This window comes from Mustelus asterias, chromosome 2 (genome assembly GCF_964213995.1).
Source record: "Mustelus asterias chromosome 2, sMusAst1.hap1.1, whole genome shotgun sequence".
Lineage (NCBI taxonomy): Eukaryota > Metazoa > Chordata > Chondrichthyes > Carcharhiniformes > Triakidae > Mustelus > Mustelus asterias.
Genome location: NC_135802.1, coordinates 118,191,410 through 118,210,563, shown reverse-complemented (window position 1 = coordinate 118,210,563; position 19,154 = coordinate 118,191,410). Strand labels below are relative to the sequence as shown.

The 19,154-nt window shown below is 41.5% G+C and overlaps 1 protein-coding gene across 1 annotated transcript in view; it reads right to left on the bottom strand.

Annotated features, from left to right (window-relative positions):
• The window catches only part of slc6a3 (solute carrier family 6 member 3), a 74,014-nt gene extending 58,207 nt beyond the window's left edge, over positions 1-15,807 (bottom strand). The window contains exons 1-3 of the mRNA XM_078228576.1: positions 15,513-15,807; positions 14,785-14,916; positions 11,813-12,044 (exon numbers count right to left, since the gene is read on the bottom strand). Of these exons, the coding sequence (XP_078084702.1) occupies positions 11,813-12,044; positions 14,785-14,916; positions 15,513-15,807 (659 nt within the window). The remainder of the gene's footprint in view (positions 1-11,812; positions 12,045-14,784; positions 14,917-15,512) is intronic.
• Positions 15,808-19,154: the final 3,347 nt, after the last annotated feature.

Genomic DNA, 19,154 nt, shown 5'->3' with positions numbered 1-19,154 from the left:
ATCCAATTTTTGCAGAGTGTGAATTAACATGGGATTGACCGTGCAGAAGCCTGCTCTTTCAGAAAATCTATTAAAATTAAGATCAGTGTCTTTAGCAATATGAAGCGACACTATCAATCTGGCAGTCAAAAATGCAGAAAATTCAAAATAAGGCAAGGGGACGAAGCTAGGCAAAAGTTACTTTATCATTTTACTTTAAAAAGTTTGAAGTAGGGAACAGTGCACAAACTGCACTTTCATCTTCATCCACCAAAAGCATGGGTGAATTATGTGATGAGTTAGACTTACTGATTTCCGAAGATACCACATCATCTGAAAATGTTGAACAAGAAGTGGACTCTGAAATGGCAATCGAACTACAAGATATTGCTGTTGAAATGAGGCAAGAAATTGACCCTGTAGACATTGCCTTATGATCTAAATATGTTCCACTGGATATGATAGATTATTTCATACTAAATAAACCAGAAAATATTGGTAATATGGAAAATTTGAGAAAAGTGTTAGAGGTTGGAAGCCGAAAATAGGTTAGAAATTTTCACAAATCCTATTTTTGAGGGTGAAGAGAAACGGGATGATGGAGATTAAAAATCCAGCAATTTTTTCAAAAACCTATAACTGTTTTTATGTTTGCAAATGATTCCCTGATCCTAGTCAAGGGAAACAAACATTCGCCAGTGGGTACTCTAACTGGAGTAATGTTGGAAGGGACATTGCTAAAGCTCACATTAAAGTTATGTGTGTATTCTTTCAAATATGTAAATTACTCCAATTCAAGGTCATGAGGAGTCGGAGTCTATCCTGACACACACACATCACAGGGTATTAGGCAGGGTACACCCAGGACGGGACCCCAGTCCATCACACAATGAGCCACACACACACCACACACACTACGCCACACAGTGGGAGGAAACCGGAGCACCCTGTGAAAACTTATGCCTATGCGGGGATACCATGCAAGTTCCACACAGACAGACATCCAAGGTCGGAATTGAACCTGGGTCCATGGAGCAGTGAGACAGCAGTGCTAACCAGCGCGCCACCTTGCCGCCCTTAATGTGGACAATTAATGTTAATTTTAAGATACGTGACTATGGTGAAGTTGTACAGCAATCGCTTTGTTTTATCCAGTTACAATCCTATACTTCCGAGTGTCTGGAGGGAACTGTTTTGGAAATCATTGTAAATTTAGGTTTGAGTATCAACAATTGCCTCAAATGTGACAGGAAAACATTCAGGACTACAAGCAAGTCTAAACAATGGAAACCCCTGTGCATTGTTCATCCCATGTTCTAGTCACTCCATTTTAATCTGCAATGCTACGGCTGAATCCTGTGAGGTCTCTGCAAATTTTTTGACTTTGTTCAAAACATGTATGCCTTTTTTTTGGGTTCCACGTATCAATGTAATATGTTGCAATCACACTTGAAGCAGGCAAATGGAAAACATTTGATGGTCAAAAGAAATCGGTGACATCAGGTGCTCTGTTTGTGCAGGTGTTGTTTTGACTTTGAAAATGAACGTTGCTGATATAAAGGAAACCTTATTAGACATAACTGCATCTAATTTAGAAAAACCACATGTGAAAGCTGAAGCAATATAAATGCTGTCAACAAATCACTGAAAAATTTGATACAACATTATTGAATGATGCACAATTGTTAACCTCAGTTAAAAGTTCTGTCATGGAAGTTCGAAATGACAACAGCTGGGAGGAAGTGAGGCACTAACATTAACAAAAAATATAGGTTCCTCTGGTGATGAGAAACCTACAAGATTCAGGAAGTAATTTTTCAATTAAACTAATGGAATCACTTTAAAAGGGAAAGAGAAGATTATCATTGAGACTACCAATGTTATTTATGACACAATAATGGGAAAATTCAAAGTAGAAGTGAATCTCTAAAGAAAACGGTTGAACCATAGCATGCCTTTCAACAGAAATTTGGATGAGAAAGCTAAAAGCCACTGTGGTAAGAAATTGAGTGAATCTACCAGGAGGACATGACACAAATCTTTTTGAAGATGAAGTAAAACAATTTATTAATTTCATCAATAGTGATGAGCTCTGTGCTTCAAGATCACCAGCTGATTTGTACGTGATGGTTTGCAGGCAACTTTTCCACATGTGGAAACAATACTTATCACAAATGTTTCTGATTTGAAATGATTTGTGAATTATGACGAGTCAGCAATAAATGACAAGTTCAGAAATATTGATGATTGAAAGTGCATCTTTATAAGATTTTACCTACGATGACGCAATTGTGATTTTGTGAAGAAAAAGTATAGAAATAAAGCTATCCAAATTTCCTTGCCAACAAAGGATGAAACAAAAAAATCGTAAAAATCTGTCCATCTTCCATATGCTCTTGTTTAAGTTCTGTTTTTCAAAATGTACCACTGATGATCTGATAGAATGGTTGCAGCTGGTCACATACTGATAGTTCTAACCACCATCACCATCAAGTCTGGGCTTCAGAAACTTTCTTCAGGACAAAGAATGGAATCTTACAGACAGAACCACCGATAGTAGACTTGGATTCACTGGACACTCCACTCACGTGAATTTATAGAAATCATTTCTTTGATTTTGTGAGAGGAAATAAGGGAGTTAACTTCTGCAACTGAATGAGAGTCTGGCATACACTGAAGGGCAGTATTTGCATCTTGTTGATTAGAGTATTTGCTCCTACACTGGACTGGCTCATTCTGTCCAGCACTGACCTGTGCTGTTGCAATGTCATTGGCTGATTTTTCCAACTCGTTGCTCATCAGCAAGTTCCATGTTTGCTCGTCTCAAGACATGGCAATATTGACCATCTTTACTGTCATTCTGACAGCAGCTTGGATTTCAATTCAGCAATTCTTCATACAGGACTACTTTTAAAAGTTAAAAATCTCTAAAGCAGTGATAAATTTGTGTATTTTTATGGCTTATATCTTTACATTCTGTGGGGTGAGGGTGGGAGGGGCGTGATAGTATAGACGGTGGTGGAAATGAAGGTGAGCATGGGGCCCCATGAACAGTAAATCCATCTCTGTCCATCCAATTTTATTTAATCATAATTACCACTTACAGTAATCTGATAGGCAACAAGTTGCAAGTTATTACATATTGCTGTGTAAAAATGTTCTACCTCATATCCTACCTGCTGGACATTGTACCATTAGCTAATGGAAAAGGCTTTTCTTTGGTTATCTTATCTAAACTTCACTTAATCTTGTGCACTTCTATCAAATCTGCCCTCAATTGCCTTCCACCAAGAAGAATATCCCAACTTCTCCTTTTGTTAAAATCCCTCATTCTGGTAAATCTCCTACATCCTCTTATGGGCCTCCCACATCTTTGCTGAAGTGCAAGAACCAGAACTGGATGTAATACTCTAGTGGTGGCCTAAGTTGGGGGGTGAGTGCCAGGAGAAATAAGCAGCACTGAGAACTGGGAGAGATGGATAGCAGCAGGGTGGGAAATAGTATGGTATTAGAGTAAGATGTAATCAAAAAAGTTCTAAATTAAGTGCATCATGCATGTATGTGAATATGTGGAGTGTGGAACTTGGGCCACAGCCTCCTAGACCCCCATGGTCACCTGTGCTTTTTCTGCTTTTCAGAATCATTCACTAATTTTCCATCTCCTATTCTCTGCTTTAACTTTGTCCTCAGAATCCCATTTCCCTGTGTCATCAATGTGCCAGCAGGTTAAAAGTCACCAGGATTTCAAAAGGTATTTCACAGAATGTGAATCCCAATAACAGGATTAGCATTTGTAGACAGCCTTAAGAAAATACATTGCCCGGCTAATAGGAAACACTTTGTGTAGATAATGGCACCAACCAGGGATCATTTAGATCTACAAAAGATGAGGGAACAGACTGCCAAAACACAGAAAGAACCATCAAAGGGAAATAATAGTAAAATTGGCAACATTTTCGTGGAAGCAGGGAGACAGATTCCATTCAAAAGTCCCAGAGGCAATAGCCATCTCATAACCTGAGGGGCTGATTCCATCTAGCAGCCTGAGGGGCAGTATCCATCCTGCAGCCTGAGGAGCAGTATCCACCTAGCGGCCTGAGAGGCAGTATCCACCTAGCGGCCTGAGGGACAGTATCCATCTAGTGGCCTGAGGGACAGTGTCCATCTAGCGGCCTGAGGGGCTGTGTCCATCTAGCGGCCTGAGGGGCAGTATCCCCCTAGCGGCCTGAGGGGCAGTGTCCACCTAGCAGCCTGAGGGGCAGTATCCCCCTAGGGCCTGAGGGGCTGTGTCCATCTAGCGGCCTGAGGGGCTGTGTCCATCTAGCGGCCTGAGGGGCAGTATCCACCTAGCGGCCTGAGAGGCAGTGTCCATCCAGCAGCCTGAGGGGCAGTATCCACCTAGCGGCCTGAGGGGCAGTATCTATCTAGCAGGCTGAGGGGCAGTATCCGCCTAGCGGCCTGAGGGGTAGTATCCGCCTAGCGGCCTGAGGGGCAGTATCCATCTAGCGGCCTGAGGGGTAGTATCCGCCTAGCGGCCTGAGGGGCAGTATCCATCTAGCAGCCTGAGAGGCAGTATCCATCTAGCGGCCTGAGGGGCAGTATCCGCCTAGCGGCCTGAGGGGTAGTATCCATTTAGCAGCCGGAGGGGCAGTATCCACCTCGCGGCCTGAGGGGTAGTATCCGCCTAGCGGCCTGAGGGGCAGTATCTGCCTAGCGGCCTGAGGGGCAGTATCCATCTAGCGGCCTGAGGGGCAGTGTCCACCTAGTGGCCTGAGGGGCAGTATCCACCTAGCGGCCTGAGGGGCAGTATCCACCTAGCGGCCTGAGGGGCAGTATCCGCCTAGCGGCCTGAGGGGTAGTATCCGCCTAGCGGCCTGAGGGGCAGTATCCATCTAGCGGCCTGAGGGGCAGTGTCCATCTAGCAGCCTGAGGGGCAGTATCCACCTAGCGGCCTGAGGGGCAGTGTCCATCTAGCAGCCTGAGGGGCAGTGTCCATCTAGCGGCCTGAGGGGCAGTATCCGCCTAGCGGCCTGAGGGGCAGTGTCCATCTAGCAGCCTGAGGGGCAGTATCCACCTAGCGGCCTGAGGGGCAGTGTCCATCTAGCAGCCTGAGGGGCAGTGTCCACCTAGCGGCCTGAGGGGCAGTGTCCATCTAGCAGCCTGAGGGGCAGTATCCACCTAGCGGCCTGAGGGGCAGTGTCCATCTAGCAGCCTGAGGGGCAGTGTCCACCTAGCGGCCTGAGGGGCAGTGTCCATCTAGCAGCCTGAGGGGCAGTGTCCATCTAGCAGCCTGAGGGGCAGTATCCATCGAGCAGCCGGAGGGGCAGATTGCACCAAACAGTCTGTAAGCTTGGTCTGGCTTGCAGACCAGAAGCAAGAGCATGGAGGCAGGTAAAACCCATATCTTTGCTGAACCGAGAAGAGATGTTCCCTAGAATAACTATCCAATTGTATACAGTGTGGTAACTATAAGCTGGTGTTTACTTATGGATCTATTGAATTGAATGTTGTTTGGGAAGGGGGAAGTCCTGAAAGAGTACTGGGTGGGATTCTCCAATCCTGCTGTGGTGAATGGAGATTTGACTGAACGCCAAATTCTCCGTCCTCGCTAGCAGTGGTGGCGGGACATGAACGGCCAGAGAATTCCAGCCCAGATCTCATAAACGCAATTTGGATCTAAAAGAATAATTTCCAGTTAAACTGTGTGGCAGTGTTCAGTGGTCCTTATACATAACATTACACTCCTGTTTGTATATATGTGTCTTTTCTTTATCGTAATAATCTTTAATAAGTATTATATCATGACTGAGCTGGTTACTGTCTTCACTGGGTCTCACACATGGCTCCTCACATCATTTTTGTATAGAAAGCTATACACCATCACACAAACTGGTGCCGTAGGTTGGGACATTCTCACAAATAACATCAGCTGGGTTTGTGACATCTGCCAATCTAGTTTAAACTGCTACTAAAAGCATGAGCAGATTTCCTTGCAGACCGTCCAACTTGTACAGGTCTCACCTATCTCAGAACCGGTCCTATGCCTCAGAAATTTGATGCCTTCCCTCTTTTACCAGCTTTCCAGCCATGTGTTCAATTGCTCCTATTTCTGGGAGAAGTGGGACTTGGAGTAATCATGAGAGTACTGCTTTAGAGGTGGTGCTTTTCAACCTCCTTCCTGGCCCTTTAGTATCTGCTTTCATTGCTAAGCTCCTTTTCTTGCTAAGTCACTTCTTTCCAACATGGATCACAACTTCTGCTGATCACACTGGCCTTCCCCCCACCAGAATGTCCTGCAGCCGCTCCGTGATATCTTTGATCTTGGCACCAAGGAGGTAACATACCATCCTGGAGTCATGTCTACGGCCACAGAAACACCTGCCTGCTCTCCTAACTAACGAATCCCCTATCATTACTGATCTTTCTTGTTTCTTCTTCCCCTCCTGTACAGTTAAGTCTCCCATGGTACCACAAACCTGGCTGGGACTACACACTTGGCTCTGGCTGCACAGAGGAAGGGAAATTACTAAGGAGACAGAAATAAATACTCTATATATATATATATATATATATATATATATATATATATGCAGCATTCATAACAAGATAGTTGAACTGAGGAACAAATATAAATAAATGGGTATGATTTGATAGCTATTACAAAGACATAGTCATAATATTCAAGGATATTTGACATTGCAAAATGATAGGGAGGAAGGAATGTAGGAATATAGCTCAGTTAATAAAGTTCAGTAGTGAGAAATTATATTGTGGAGGAAGATCCAGGTGCAAAGTCAGTTTGGGTGGAGATAAGAAATAGCAAAGGAATGAAGTCAGTGATGGCTATAGTTTATAGGCTCTCTAACAATAACTATACTGAAGGACAGAGTATACGTGAAGAAATAATGGCAGCTTGTGAAAAATGTATTGCAAATATTGGGGGTGATTTTAATCTTCATAGAGATTCATGATTTGCTGTATTTGTTTCTGCCTTATCACTGAGGATAGCAAAACTGTAACTTTTCTTGAGCAAAGGTAGCATTAAAAGAACTTATACTTCTAATATTTTCAGTGAGAGATGATAATGTAGGCATTTCTGTCTGACTGCAAATAATGAGCTTGAAACCCATTTTATATAAAACTATCATGTTTCAAATGTAAAATGAAATGACTGGACATCAGTCTGTGTTCCCTTGCAAAACAAAGTGACTGCATACATCAACAGACTAAGAAACACAGCAGGTCCTGCCTACAGCAAAGTATCTGTGAGACAGTGTAAATTATGATTTTGTCTCACAGGTAAATTTTACAACACTTAGGCCGGTGCAGCTTGTAGATGGTGCACCTTGCTGCTGCTGTGTGCCGGTGGTGAAGGGAGTGAATGTTTAAGGTGGTGGATGGATGATGATTAAAACTGTGTACAGTTTTGGTCTCCTTACTTGGGAAAGAATATATTGGCACTGGAGGGAGTGTAGAGAAGATTCATTAGGTCGATTCCGGAATTGAGAGGATTGACTTATGAGGAGAGACGGAGTAGACTGGGGCTATACTCATTATAATTTAGAAGAATGAAGGGGGATAATATAGAAACATATAAAATTATGAAGGGAATAGGTATGATTGAAGCAGGGACATTGTTTCCACTAGCTGGTGAAACTAGAACCAAGGGGCATAGCCTCAAAATAAGGGGGAGCAGATTTAGGACGGAGTTGAGGAGGAACTTCTTCACACAAAGGGTTGTGAATCTGTGGAATTCCCTGCCTAGTAAAGCAGTTGAGACTACCTCATTGAATGTTTTTAAGGAAAAGATAGATAGATTTTTGAACAGTAAAGGAATTAAGGTCATGGTGAGTGGGCGGGTAAGCGGAGCTGAATCTATGAAAAGATCAGCCATGACCTTATTGAATGGCGGAGCAGGTTTGAGGGTTCAAATGGCCTACTCTTGCTCCTAATTCTTATGTGCTTATGGAAGTAAACTTCTTTGCCCTGGATGGTGTTGAATTTCTTGAGTTTTGTTGAACCTGCACTCAACCAAGCTAGTGGAGGCACACTCGTGACTTGTGCCTTGTAGATGGTGTGTAGGCTTTGGGAAGTCAGGAAGTGAGTTACTTGCCACTGAATTCCCAGCCTCCTACCTGCTCTTGCAGCTACAGTTATATGGCTGGTCCAGTTCGGTAACTTTTCAAAGATAACCTCCAGGATCTTAATGGGGAATTCAGCGATGGTAATGCCATTGAATATCAAGAAGAGATTGTTAGATTCTCTCCTGTTGAAGATGGTCATTGCCTGGCACTTGTGTGGCACAAATGTTACTTACGACTTATTACCTCAAACCTGTTTGTGGGCATGGGTTGTTTTAGTATCTTAGGAATTGTAAATGGTGCTGAACATTGTGCAATCATCGGCAAACATTCCTACTTCTGACCTTATGATGGAGGGAGGGTAATTTATGAAGCAACTTTAATGGTTGGGCCGAGGACATTATGCTGAGGAACTCCTGCGACAATATCCCAGGAATCATGGAATCTCTACAGTGCTGTTCGACCCATCGAGCCTGCACCGACAACAATCCCCCCCAGGTACTATCCCCACAACCCCACATACCTTGCCAATTCCCCTGACACTAACGGGAAATTTAACATGGCCAATCAGCCTAGCCTGCACATCTTTGGATTCTGGGAGGAAACCAGAGCACCCTGAGGAAACTCACGCAGACACGGGGAGAAGATGCAAACTCCACACAGACAGTGACCCGAGCCAGGAATCGAACTCAGGTCCCTGGTGCTGTGAGGACTGAGACGATTGCCCTCCAATAACCACAATTATATTCCTTTGTACTAAGTATGACTCCAACCAGTGGGGAGTTTCCTCCTGATTCCCATTAATTTCAATTTTGCCTAGACTCCTTGATGCCACACTTGGTCAACTGTTGTCCTGATTTCAAGGGTTATCACTCTCACCTCTCCCCTTGAGTTCAGCTCTTTTGTTCATATTTCGACCCAAGACTGTTATGAGGTCAGGAACCTGGCAGAACCCAAACTGAGCATTAGTGAGCAGGTTAGTTCTGTGTAAGTGCTAGTAGATAGCACTGTCGAAAACACCTTTCATCACTTTGCTGATAATTGAGAGGACACTAATGGGGGTTAATTGACTGGATTAGATTTGTCCTGCTTTTGGTGGACTAGACCTTCCTGAGCAATTTTCCTTATTGTCAAGTTGATGCCAGTGTTGTGGCTATACTGGAACAGCTCAACCAGGGATACAGCTAGTTCTAAAGAATAGTTCTTCAGTACTATTGCGGGAATCTTGTCAGGGCTCATAGACTTTGCAGTATTCAGTTCATTCAGCCATTTTTTGATATCATGTAGAATGAAACAAATTGGCTGAAGGTTGACATATGTGGTGCTCGGGATGTCGGGGGAAGGCTGACATGGATCATCCACTCAGCACTTCTGACTGAAGATGGTTGCAAATGTTCCAGCCTTGTCTTTTGCACTAATGTGCTGGCTCCCTCATCATTGAGAATGGAAGTATTTATAGTTTTTCTTCCTCCACTTAGTTGTTTAATTATTCACCACCATTGGATGTGGCAGGACTGCACAGCTTTGATATGATCTATTGGTTGTGGATCATTTAGCTCTGTCTATTGCATGCTGCTTCCACGATTTGACATATAGGTAATCCTGCACTGCAGCTTCACAAGGTTGACATCTCATTTTTAGGTATGCCTGACAATGCTCCTGGCATATACTCTTGCATTCATTATTGAACCAGGGTTAATCCCTTGTCTTGAAGGTAATAGTACAATGAGTGATATGCCATTCCATTTGGTTACAAATTGTGGTTGAATAAACCTCTGTTGCTGACGATGGCCCACGGCACCTCATAGATGCCCAGTTTTGTGATGTTAGATCTGTTCTGAATCTATACCATTTAGCGTGGCAATAGTGCCACACAACACTGTGCAGGATATCCTCAGTGTGAAGACAGGACTTTGTCTTCTCAAGGACTGTGAGTTGGTCATTCGTACCCATATTGTCCTGAACAGATGCATGTGTGACAGGTAGATTGGTAAGGACAAAGTCTAGTAAGTTTCTTCATTTTGTTGGTTTCCCTCACCTCCTGCTGCAGTCCTAGTCTAGCAAATATGTCTTTTAGGACCCGGCCAGCTCAGTCAATAGTTGTGCTACTGTGTTAGTCTTGATGCTAGGCATTGAGGTCCCTCATCGAGAGCACATTCTGTGCCCTTGTGACACCAAGTGCTTCCTCCAAGTGGCTCAACATGGCGAAATATTCATCAGCCGAGGGAGGGTGGCAAGTGGTAATCAGTTGGAGATTTCCTGGCCCAAATTTGACCTGATGCCATCCTTCATGGATGTTGGGTACTCCCAGGGCAACAATCTCTCAGTTGTATACCACTGTACCATCGCCTCTGCTGAGTCTGTCGTTCTGGTGGTTCAGGACATATCTAGGGCTGGTGAGGATGGTGTCTGGGATATTGTCTGTAAGCTATGATTTAGTGAGTATGACTATGTCAGGCTGGTCAAGTCCTAAAGGACATAGCTATTGACTAGGTCTGCCACAGGTGGTGAGGGAACCAACAAGAGGGTAAAACATACTAGACCTCATCCTCACCAACCTGCCTGCCACAGATGCTTCTGTCCATGATAGTATCGGTAGGAGTGACCTAGTCTTTGTCCCTGTGTAAACAAAGTCCTGTCTTCACGTTGAGGATACCCACCATCTTGTTGTGTGGCACTATCATCGTGCTAAATGGGATAGACTTCAAACAGAACTAGCAGCTCAATACTGGGCATCCATGTATGTGGGCTCCATCAGCAGCAGATTGTATTCAACCACAATATGTAGCCTCATGGCCCAGCATATCCCCCACTCTATCATTACCATCAAGTCAGGGAATCAACCCTTGTTCAATGAAGAGTGCAGGAGGACATGCTAGAAGTAACACCAGGCATCCCTAAAAATTAGGTGTCAACCTGGTGAAGCTACAACACAGGACTACTTGTGTGCCAAACAGCAGAAGCAACAAGTAATAAACAGAGATAAGCAATCCCACAACTAACAGATCAGATCTAAGCCCTGCAGTGTTGCAACATTCTGGTCAGGAGGCTCCACAGATATCCTCGTCCTTAACGATGGAGGCGACCAGCACGGAACTCTCTCTTGATTGAATATTTTCCAAATGTGTGAGTTGAAATTAGAAATCATGTGATAAGCCTTGATTTTAAAACTTAGTTATAGGAAGATGGGTAAATGGAATGATGTGGTTAAGTTTAGAAGAAACAAGAAACTGAAGTGCAGAGGAGCAATGATCATGAAAATATTGCTAAAGAGAGAAAGCAAGAGAGGGAGAGAGAGAGGTAGAGAAAGCAAATGAGTAAAAATATTCTGTGTTGAATGATGTATTCAAAGCTTAGATGGAACAAGAAAGTAAACTGCAGAGAAGCAATGACCATAAAAATATAAGTCTAGAGGGTGAAGAGAGAAAAAAGGGCAAAGAAACAAAGTTTGAGGAAGAAAATGAGTATTCTTTTTGACATTTTCAATTCCCTCCAGTCTCCGGATTATATTCCTGTCAAAGCTGCCCTGTAATAAAGTTACAAAGAAGCAAAAACTTTATCCTTACTTAGCAACCAATGAGCATAGATGATGACTGCCGGCACATTTCATGAATAATGACACATACCAGAAGAATTAACAAATCAGAACCAGCGTTACAAGATAAAAGGATAAATTGCTTTTAGGCAAGGGTAATACGATGAAAGACAACATCTAATACCAGGAGTAGCTGTAAGAAAACTTGTCTACTTACTCATAGTACTCAGCTGCAGGATTGTTTTTGTACTCATAGTATTTTGTGGAGGTGTTTTGCTGAGTAAAGTTGGTAAACTCAGAGCAATTGGGACTATTCCAACTGTTGTTGCAGTGGATCCAGGGTAGCTCCATGGTAAAGGATGAGAACAGATAATAGAGAGCCCAGGCAATGATTACATTGTAGTAGAAACCAACATAGAGTGCAATTAGGATAACTGTGAAGCCAACACCTGAAACAATTGTGCAGAAATCAGAGAATCAATGTCTGGTGTAGCTCTTCATTGTTATTTTAAAAGTAGAATCAGGAATGTTTCTAATCAAAGTAAAATCATGACAATACCATTCATTGCAAAAAATTACTCCAAATGTTGATAAAGTAGAGAATAGTGGGTAGTGATTACAAGTGTGCAACCTAACTGAGGACTTCAAAAGTTTTTTTTTATTCATTCATGGCATATGGGTGTTACCGGCTGGCCAGCATCTATTGCCCATCCTTAGTTGCCGTTGGAGGGCAATTGAGAGTCAACCACATTGCTGTGGCTCTGGAGTCACATGTAGACCAGACAGGTAAGAACAGCAGATTTCCTTCCCTAAAGGAGCCAGATGGGTTTTTCTGACAATCAACAAATCATAGTCATCAGTAGATTCTTAATTCCAGATAATTTTTATTGAATTCAAATTCCACCATCTGCTATGGCGGGATTCGAACCCAGGTTCCCAGAACATTAGCTGAGTTTCTGGATTAATAGTCTAGAGATAATACCACTATGCCATCACCTTCCCTTAGGAGTATCACAAAGTGTGAGTTCATTAAGCAAGTATTCTATAAGTAATAACTGAAGCCTGAGTTTAGATTGTTGACTTGAAATCACATTGCATATATTTTAATAATATCTAAACTGTCAATTTTAAGATGATTTTACTCCATTTGAGGCCTGTGCAAAGCCAGCAGCAACCAATGAGTGCAGATAATAACTGCTCATACACTTCATAGAAACATTGAGAATAAGAGTAGGCTGTTCAGCCCATCAAGACTACTCCGCCATTCAGTGTGATCATGGGTGATCCTCTATGAATGATGACACACTTCAAAAGGTATTAACAAATGCAACATTATTCATCATTTGATTGCCAAGACTATTAGCTACTGTTATATGTGCTATCGCATGTCAAGAAACTTGCCTTGTTTAAGTTGATATTGCTTCAGAGACATTTTGATGGGGTATGCGTGTGTAATTGATTTGTGTTGTGGTTTTTATATGGTCCATCAATCATATCATCACTATCACCACAAGAATATTAGCCAAGCTCCACAATGCCTCAGAAAACCTTTCCTTTTGGCTCAGTTCTACATTAGATTTTTAAAAGAATTATCATTATGTTTTTGTGTTTATTCTCCTTTATCAGGTCAATAAAGTCATAGAGGTTTACAGCATGGAAACAGGCCCTTCAGCCCAAATTGTCCATGCCACCCAGTTTTTACCACTAAGCTATTCCCAATTGTCCACATTTGGCCCATATCCCTCTATACCCATCTTACCCAATGTAACTGTCTAAACTTTTTTTAAAAGACAAAATTGTACCCGCCTCTACTACTACCTCTGGCAGCTTGTTCCAGACACTCACCAGCCTGTGTGAAAAAATTGCCCCTCTGGACTCTTTTGTAGCTCTCCCCTCAATAGCTGGAGATGGAAATTTAAATACTGGCTATGGTAAAGATTTGTTTTATTAATTAGTGTTAAATGATGATGATTCATATCTCCTTCAATTTAGCATTTAAATCCAAAGACAGCGTATGGGATTCCTACAGGGAATGTTGATCCTTCATGTCTAAATCCATATCATTATATACGTATGATAAAGTATTATTTACAAATGCAATATTCCCTAAAATAACTTCGATTTAAATAAAACTAAACCTCATTTGACCAGAACCAAAATTACAAGAAGGTATTCCGATTTTGTTTCCAATGCTCTTTAATAAATGTAATCATCAGATATTTGTATCTGGTATTTACCACAACAGACCTGCAAAAGCTTGAACCAAAAGCTTTGTAGATGTTTTTAGAGAACCAATCCAATGAGCAAAGGACAGTAATAAATATTGAATAAACATTTATCTGACAGCTAATATTTTAGGGAATATTTTGCCTAGCACCATTTCCTTTTTGTGGGGTTTCCTGCATTGAAGAGTGTGTGTACCTACACCATGAAGCGCTCGCCACATTGACAGTCTTAGCTGAAACACAGAGAAGATTGGCACTGGGTGCAGCTAAGTCCTCAGAGAAACATGTGGAATATGCTCTGAACCCAAGTTTCTTTAGTGAGTTTTTGCCTCTCCACTGTCTGATTTCCCCACAAATTAGTACACAAAGATACCTGCTCTGAAATACTCTTATTTGTTAACTATAATGACCGAGAAGCGGTGCATATTTTTAGAACATTAAGGCTGAAAACAGTTATGAGCACCTGTGAAACAGTTCAAACCGCAACATCTGATAGGACATAGACATTAATCATATATAACTGTCAACATTGAAAATTGTGCGGTTACCAACTGCTGGTGTTGAGATTACCATGGAGATTTAACAATGTAGATCAGAATTTTTCAAAAGACACAATAACCCTGAATGCATTGGTAATAATTGTATTGTAAAAATCTTCTTTCAGAGTTTGGATCAGTAACTGCCCAGCAGAAATAGAACTCTGTAATTTTAATATTTCGCATTTTTTCGCTCCTTTTCTGAACGTATTGACTCATGCTGAACTATAATTCCCGTGTACTAGCAACTTCACCCGTTCTTAAAGAGAGGAGAGCTTGTCCTTGAGGCTATTAAAAACATACTTTATGGTATCTTATTCGACATCTACACATGCACTCTCTGTCGTACAGGGCAGTAAGAAGTGACTGAGAGTGTATATCCGAGCTTATATTCCCCCACCTTTGAAAAGGCAAAAGGAGCTGATTACCTTTAAATATGGGGCAGATCTTCCAAACTCCGGCAGCCCCTTCCCTGTTGAACTGTCCCAGCGCCAACTCCATATAAAACAGTGGCATTCCAGCAATGAACATAAAGAACAGGTACGGAACGAGAAATGCCCCTGCAGGAAAATAAAGAACCTTTAGCATGTTTACGGCTGTGTATCCTCAGCCCGGAGAACCGAGCTGTACATGTCCTTAGTCACACAGTAATAACTGTGTTGCAAACAGGAATCACCAATGGGGTACATTGAGAGACAAGCGCTCTGTACCAAGTGATAAAGGAACTTCAAAGAAAATAATAGCATGTTTTCACTTTATCAATTCACTAATCTATATTACAAAGATTTAGCGATTATTTGATATCTCAGTGAAATACTTCTCTATATTTGCAATTACTAATTCAATAAATTAACTGGATGCACATTCGGAATTGAAGTGTCCTTAAGCCACGGAGCAGACGGAAAATGACTGGGGAGGGGGTGGGAAGATATTGTCAGATTACACTTCCTGGTTTTGATTTAGCCTCTGGAATAAAAAAGCTAAACTAACAAACGATCATTATCACTGGAGCCCACTCAGCCTGTCACAGCGCACATAATCTGATAAATTGTTAACATAGGTTAGGGTTAATGCACGTTTTCTTAAGAAAATCACCTGGGCTAAAACATTTAAGAGAGATGGGAAAAGAGAGTTACTAGTGGCGCAGGCTTCCTACCTCCGCCGTTGCGATAACAAAGGTAAGGAAATCTCCAGACATTGGCCAAGTCCACGGCAAAGCCAATAACTGAGAGAAGGAAATCGATCTTCTTGGCCCACGTCTCCCTGCTCACGGTCTCACAATCTCCTTCTCCAGAAGGTTGAGGGGAGCTGATCAAAGTGGAGTTGGTGAACTGAACGCCATTCTGTTCCTTCACCAGGATCAGCTCCACTTTCTTGGTCTCCATTCTGTTAAACTCCTGGACTGGAGCCACGACTGAAGACATCAGGCTGGGGAGTTTGGCTTTGATCATGGGAGCCCTGCGCGCTTCTGATCTCTTCACCGCCTCAAGCCTCGAGTCCTCGTCAATTCGTTTTAATGAGAGGGACAGCAGGAAATGTCAGTAAAACGTGACCGATCCAAGCTGGAAAAGCGGAACCATTCATAAATCAACTCACAGATTGGGAAAATAGCAAACATATCGAGAAACAACTAAAAGGATGAACACTTGAAATGGTGACCATTAATTGTATTGATCTGGTTCTTATGTGACATAATTTGTCTTTAGTAATGGATACAAAGTGAAATTGTTCTTGAGTTATACACACGTAAAAGAACCACCCGCGATTTAATATCCATTCCAATGATTTCGATCAAATTGCACTTTTATTTTCAAGTTAACTCATTATCGTTATTAAACGTTAAATATTAGCAATGTTGAATAATACGCTAACCGTGTTTGAAAATATACAGCACATGTACGAAGGCGCGGTTTCATCCGATATAAATTCTATTTTCCATCTGTTTTGGAGCAAAGTTGTAGCATTAATATTGCAACAATTACACCTAAAAGTTCTTTCCAAAAAGCATTTCAGCTACCGAAAACAGCTGAAATAGAATAACAAGCTCACCATTTCACCCAGAAAATATACTCCCTGTCACATGAAATAAACGTTTCCAAGAAAGACTTTTCTAGTGAAGTACAATTATCACAATTATCTTCAATCCCGTTTATTCAGTTTGCCCATTATTTTTGCAAGTGAAATGATCAAAACAGAATTGTTTGCCACACACTGATACACCAACACATGTTGTTAGCCCTTACACATTCTTCGTTTTCAAAATGAACCAAAATAACAAAAAAAAACCCCAGAGCCATCCATTTTACCTGTTTAATAATCCGGAACTGATCACAGTGATTGCAATACCAGCATTGACTCAGTAGATACACAGCGAACTCCTTTGGCAGAGAATGTTGAAGGAGTGTTGCCAGTTAGATTTGGCCAGGAGATAGCAGCCAGCAAGTCACTGGAAGGCTGAAAGGGATTGATCAGAACGGATAGCTGTTCTGCTTTCACAATCACGGAGTCACCCTTCCGAAAGACAGTTCACCCGGTGGGAGAATGAGAGCTGGATTTTGCTGCCGTGCTGATCATACCGGGAAGGGACGGAGAAATCCAGTGCCGCTCATTCCTTCCATCAGGGCAGCGTTTAACACAAATTAATTCCCGCCTTTCATGGGAATAGAGAGCCCTCATGATCATTTGTCAGGGCTGTCACATGGGAAAAGTCTCTGTCTTTTCCGCGGTGTGTGTCTTTACTATAGTGATTGCTGGTAGAACATGATATCTAAGCTAACAATTTATGGGATTCTGTTTATTTCTGTAAGGTTATTTACAGACCAGGATTAAAATACTTTTAAAGAAACCCAAAATACTGCAGTTAGTGGAAATTTGGAAACACTCCTTAAATCAGGTAGAATCTGTAAAGAGCAATGTTGTCTCAGCACAATCTAACCTCACATTTGCCACGTATACCTTAAAATTATAGTTTACACTGAATATGGAACTATACTTGTAACTTCAATTTTATTAATACGTTATATATATATTTTTTTAAATCCTCATCATAATCTAATTTGGAGCAAGTTTCAGAACAATTATAACATGGCTAAATCAGAGCAATTGGAGCCTCCGCTCAGCTTTCACATTTGCATGCCCTTAAATGCACCGAACAGTGGGCGCGAAACGGGAATTATGTATCAATAAATGATCAGCCTTATTATTTCAAACCTCCACTCGTTCATTTTTCAAGCGGAATCGCTTGTTGCATTTGACATCTCAGTAAACACAAACGAAGAGAGAGAAAAATACATTCGAAAAATCGCCCGAGGTTAAATTATCCTGTAGTTAATATTCGTTCACTTTAATGAGTATGTGTGTTTTGTCTAAGTGCAGCTCTGCGTTTTATTAAACTGATGTTAACTACAATACTTCAAGTTGTTATAGAGCATTGAAATAGTTCAGGACAGTCCAACTGGTTCACAGTAAATGACCAGTACAGATGTATAACCATTTCCATCTTAAATTACATATAACAAGGATATCTTAAAATTATATTTTATGATTTGTTTTATAATTTATTGTAAGTCAGTTACTGCCCCGTAATCCTATTTGCTGTTACATTTGTACCAATACTCTGCTCCTGACAATCACATTTACGTAGCACAAAATATTCTTGCGAACGGACAGGGTATAAAGCCATTATAACAAATCTAACAATTTCGCAATCATACTTTGCCACCGTTCCCCTAGTATAGGATGAGTATTTGACCGTGATCACATTTAACACCATAGGTGTTAGACTATGGCTTGTCGTGTTGTTTATACATGCGATATAGTCAGTACAGGTTGTAAACAATCCCAAAATAGGAAGGAAGCAAAATATTGCCAAAATACTCCCTCTGCTGCCTCAAGACAAGGCTTAGCTCTGTGCAAAATAGGCGGATCTTATTGAAAAAACGCGCTGACTAGCGAATAATTTTATTCTTAAATATGAATAGTGGCAAATCATGCATATACTTAAAATTACCTTGCAACTTCGAAGGAATTGAAAAACATTCCTTGAAATAGTTACTGACCGTCATGGGAATGGGAGAAGCACCCTCGGCTGTGATCTAAGAATATGTTGCCACTGATACTGTATTTAATACCACTGAGACCCACTCTTGGAGAATCATTCAGCATATATTCAGGACACATTCTCTGTTTGGGACACTATCGTGTTCAGACCAATGCCTATTCAGAAAATTTATAAATATGATAAATATTCTAATCTATGCGAGCCTAAGGTGAGTGTGAAATAAATCACAAGCTAAATACTAATGAGAAGAGCCATTCGGTCCATCTTTTCTATTCAGAAATATACCGTACAGTCCATGGTACCAAGTGATTCTTAAATAATTCCAGGAATTGTGTCCTTATTACTGTATCTCGGAGTCCTTTAACATAAATTATGTCCCATTCCTGAAACCTGGACACACAATCCAGTTTTGCAATCAAGTGCAGTACTAAGGGAGTGCAGGAGAGTTGCTGATATCATCGTCGGGCTGAGGATCTCATGGCACTTCGGAGAAAGAGAAGGGTAGCTCTCTCTGCTGTCTCAATCTTTATCCCTCAATCAATGTTATTAAAATTGATTATTTGATCATAATGTTGCTGTTTGTGGGACCTTGCTCTGTCAAATTATCAGTTACCAATGCAATGCCTGCACTTCAATAGTACTTCAATGGTTATACATAGGAAGGCAGGACTTATGAGCAGAAATAGGCCATTCAAGTCTGCTCTGCCATTTAATAAGATTATGGTTGATCTGGTTGTG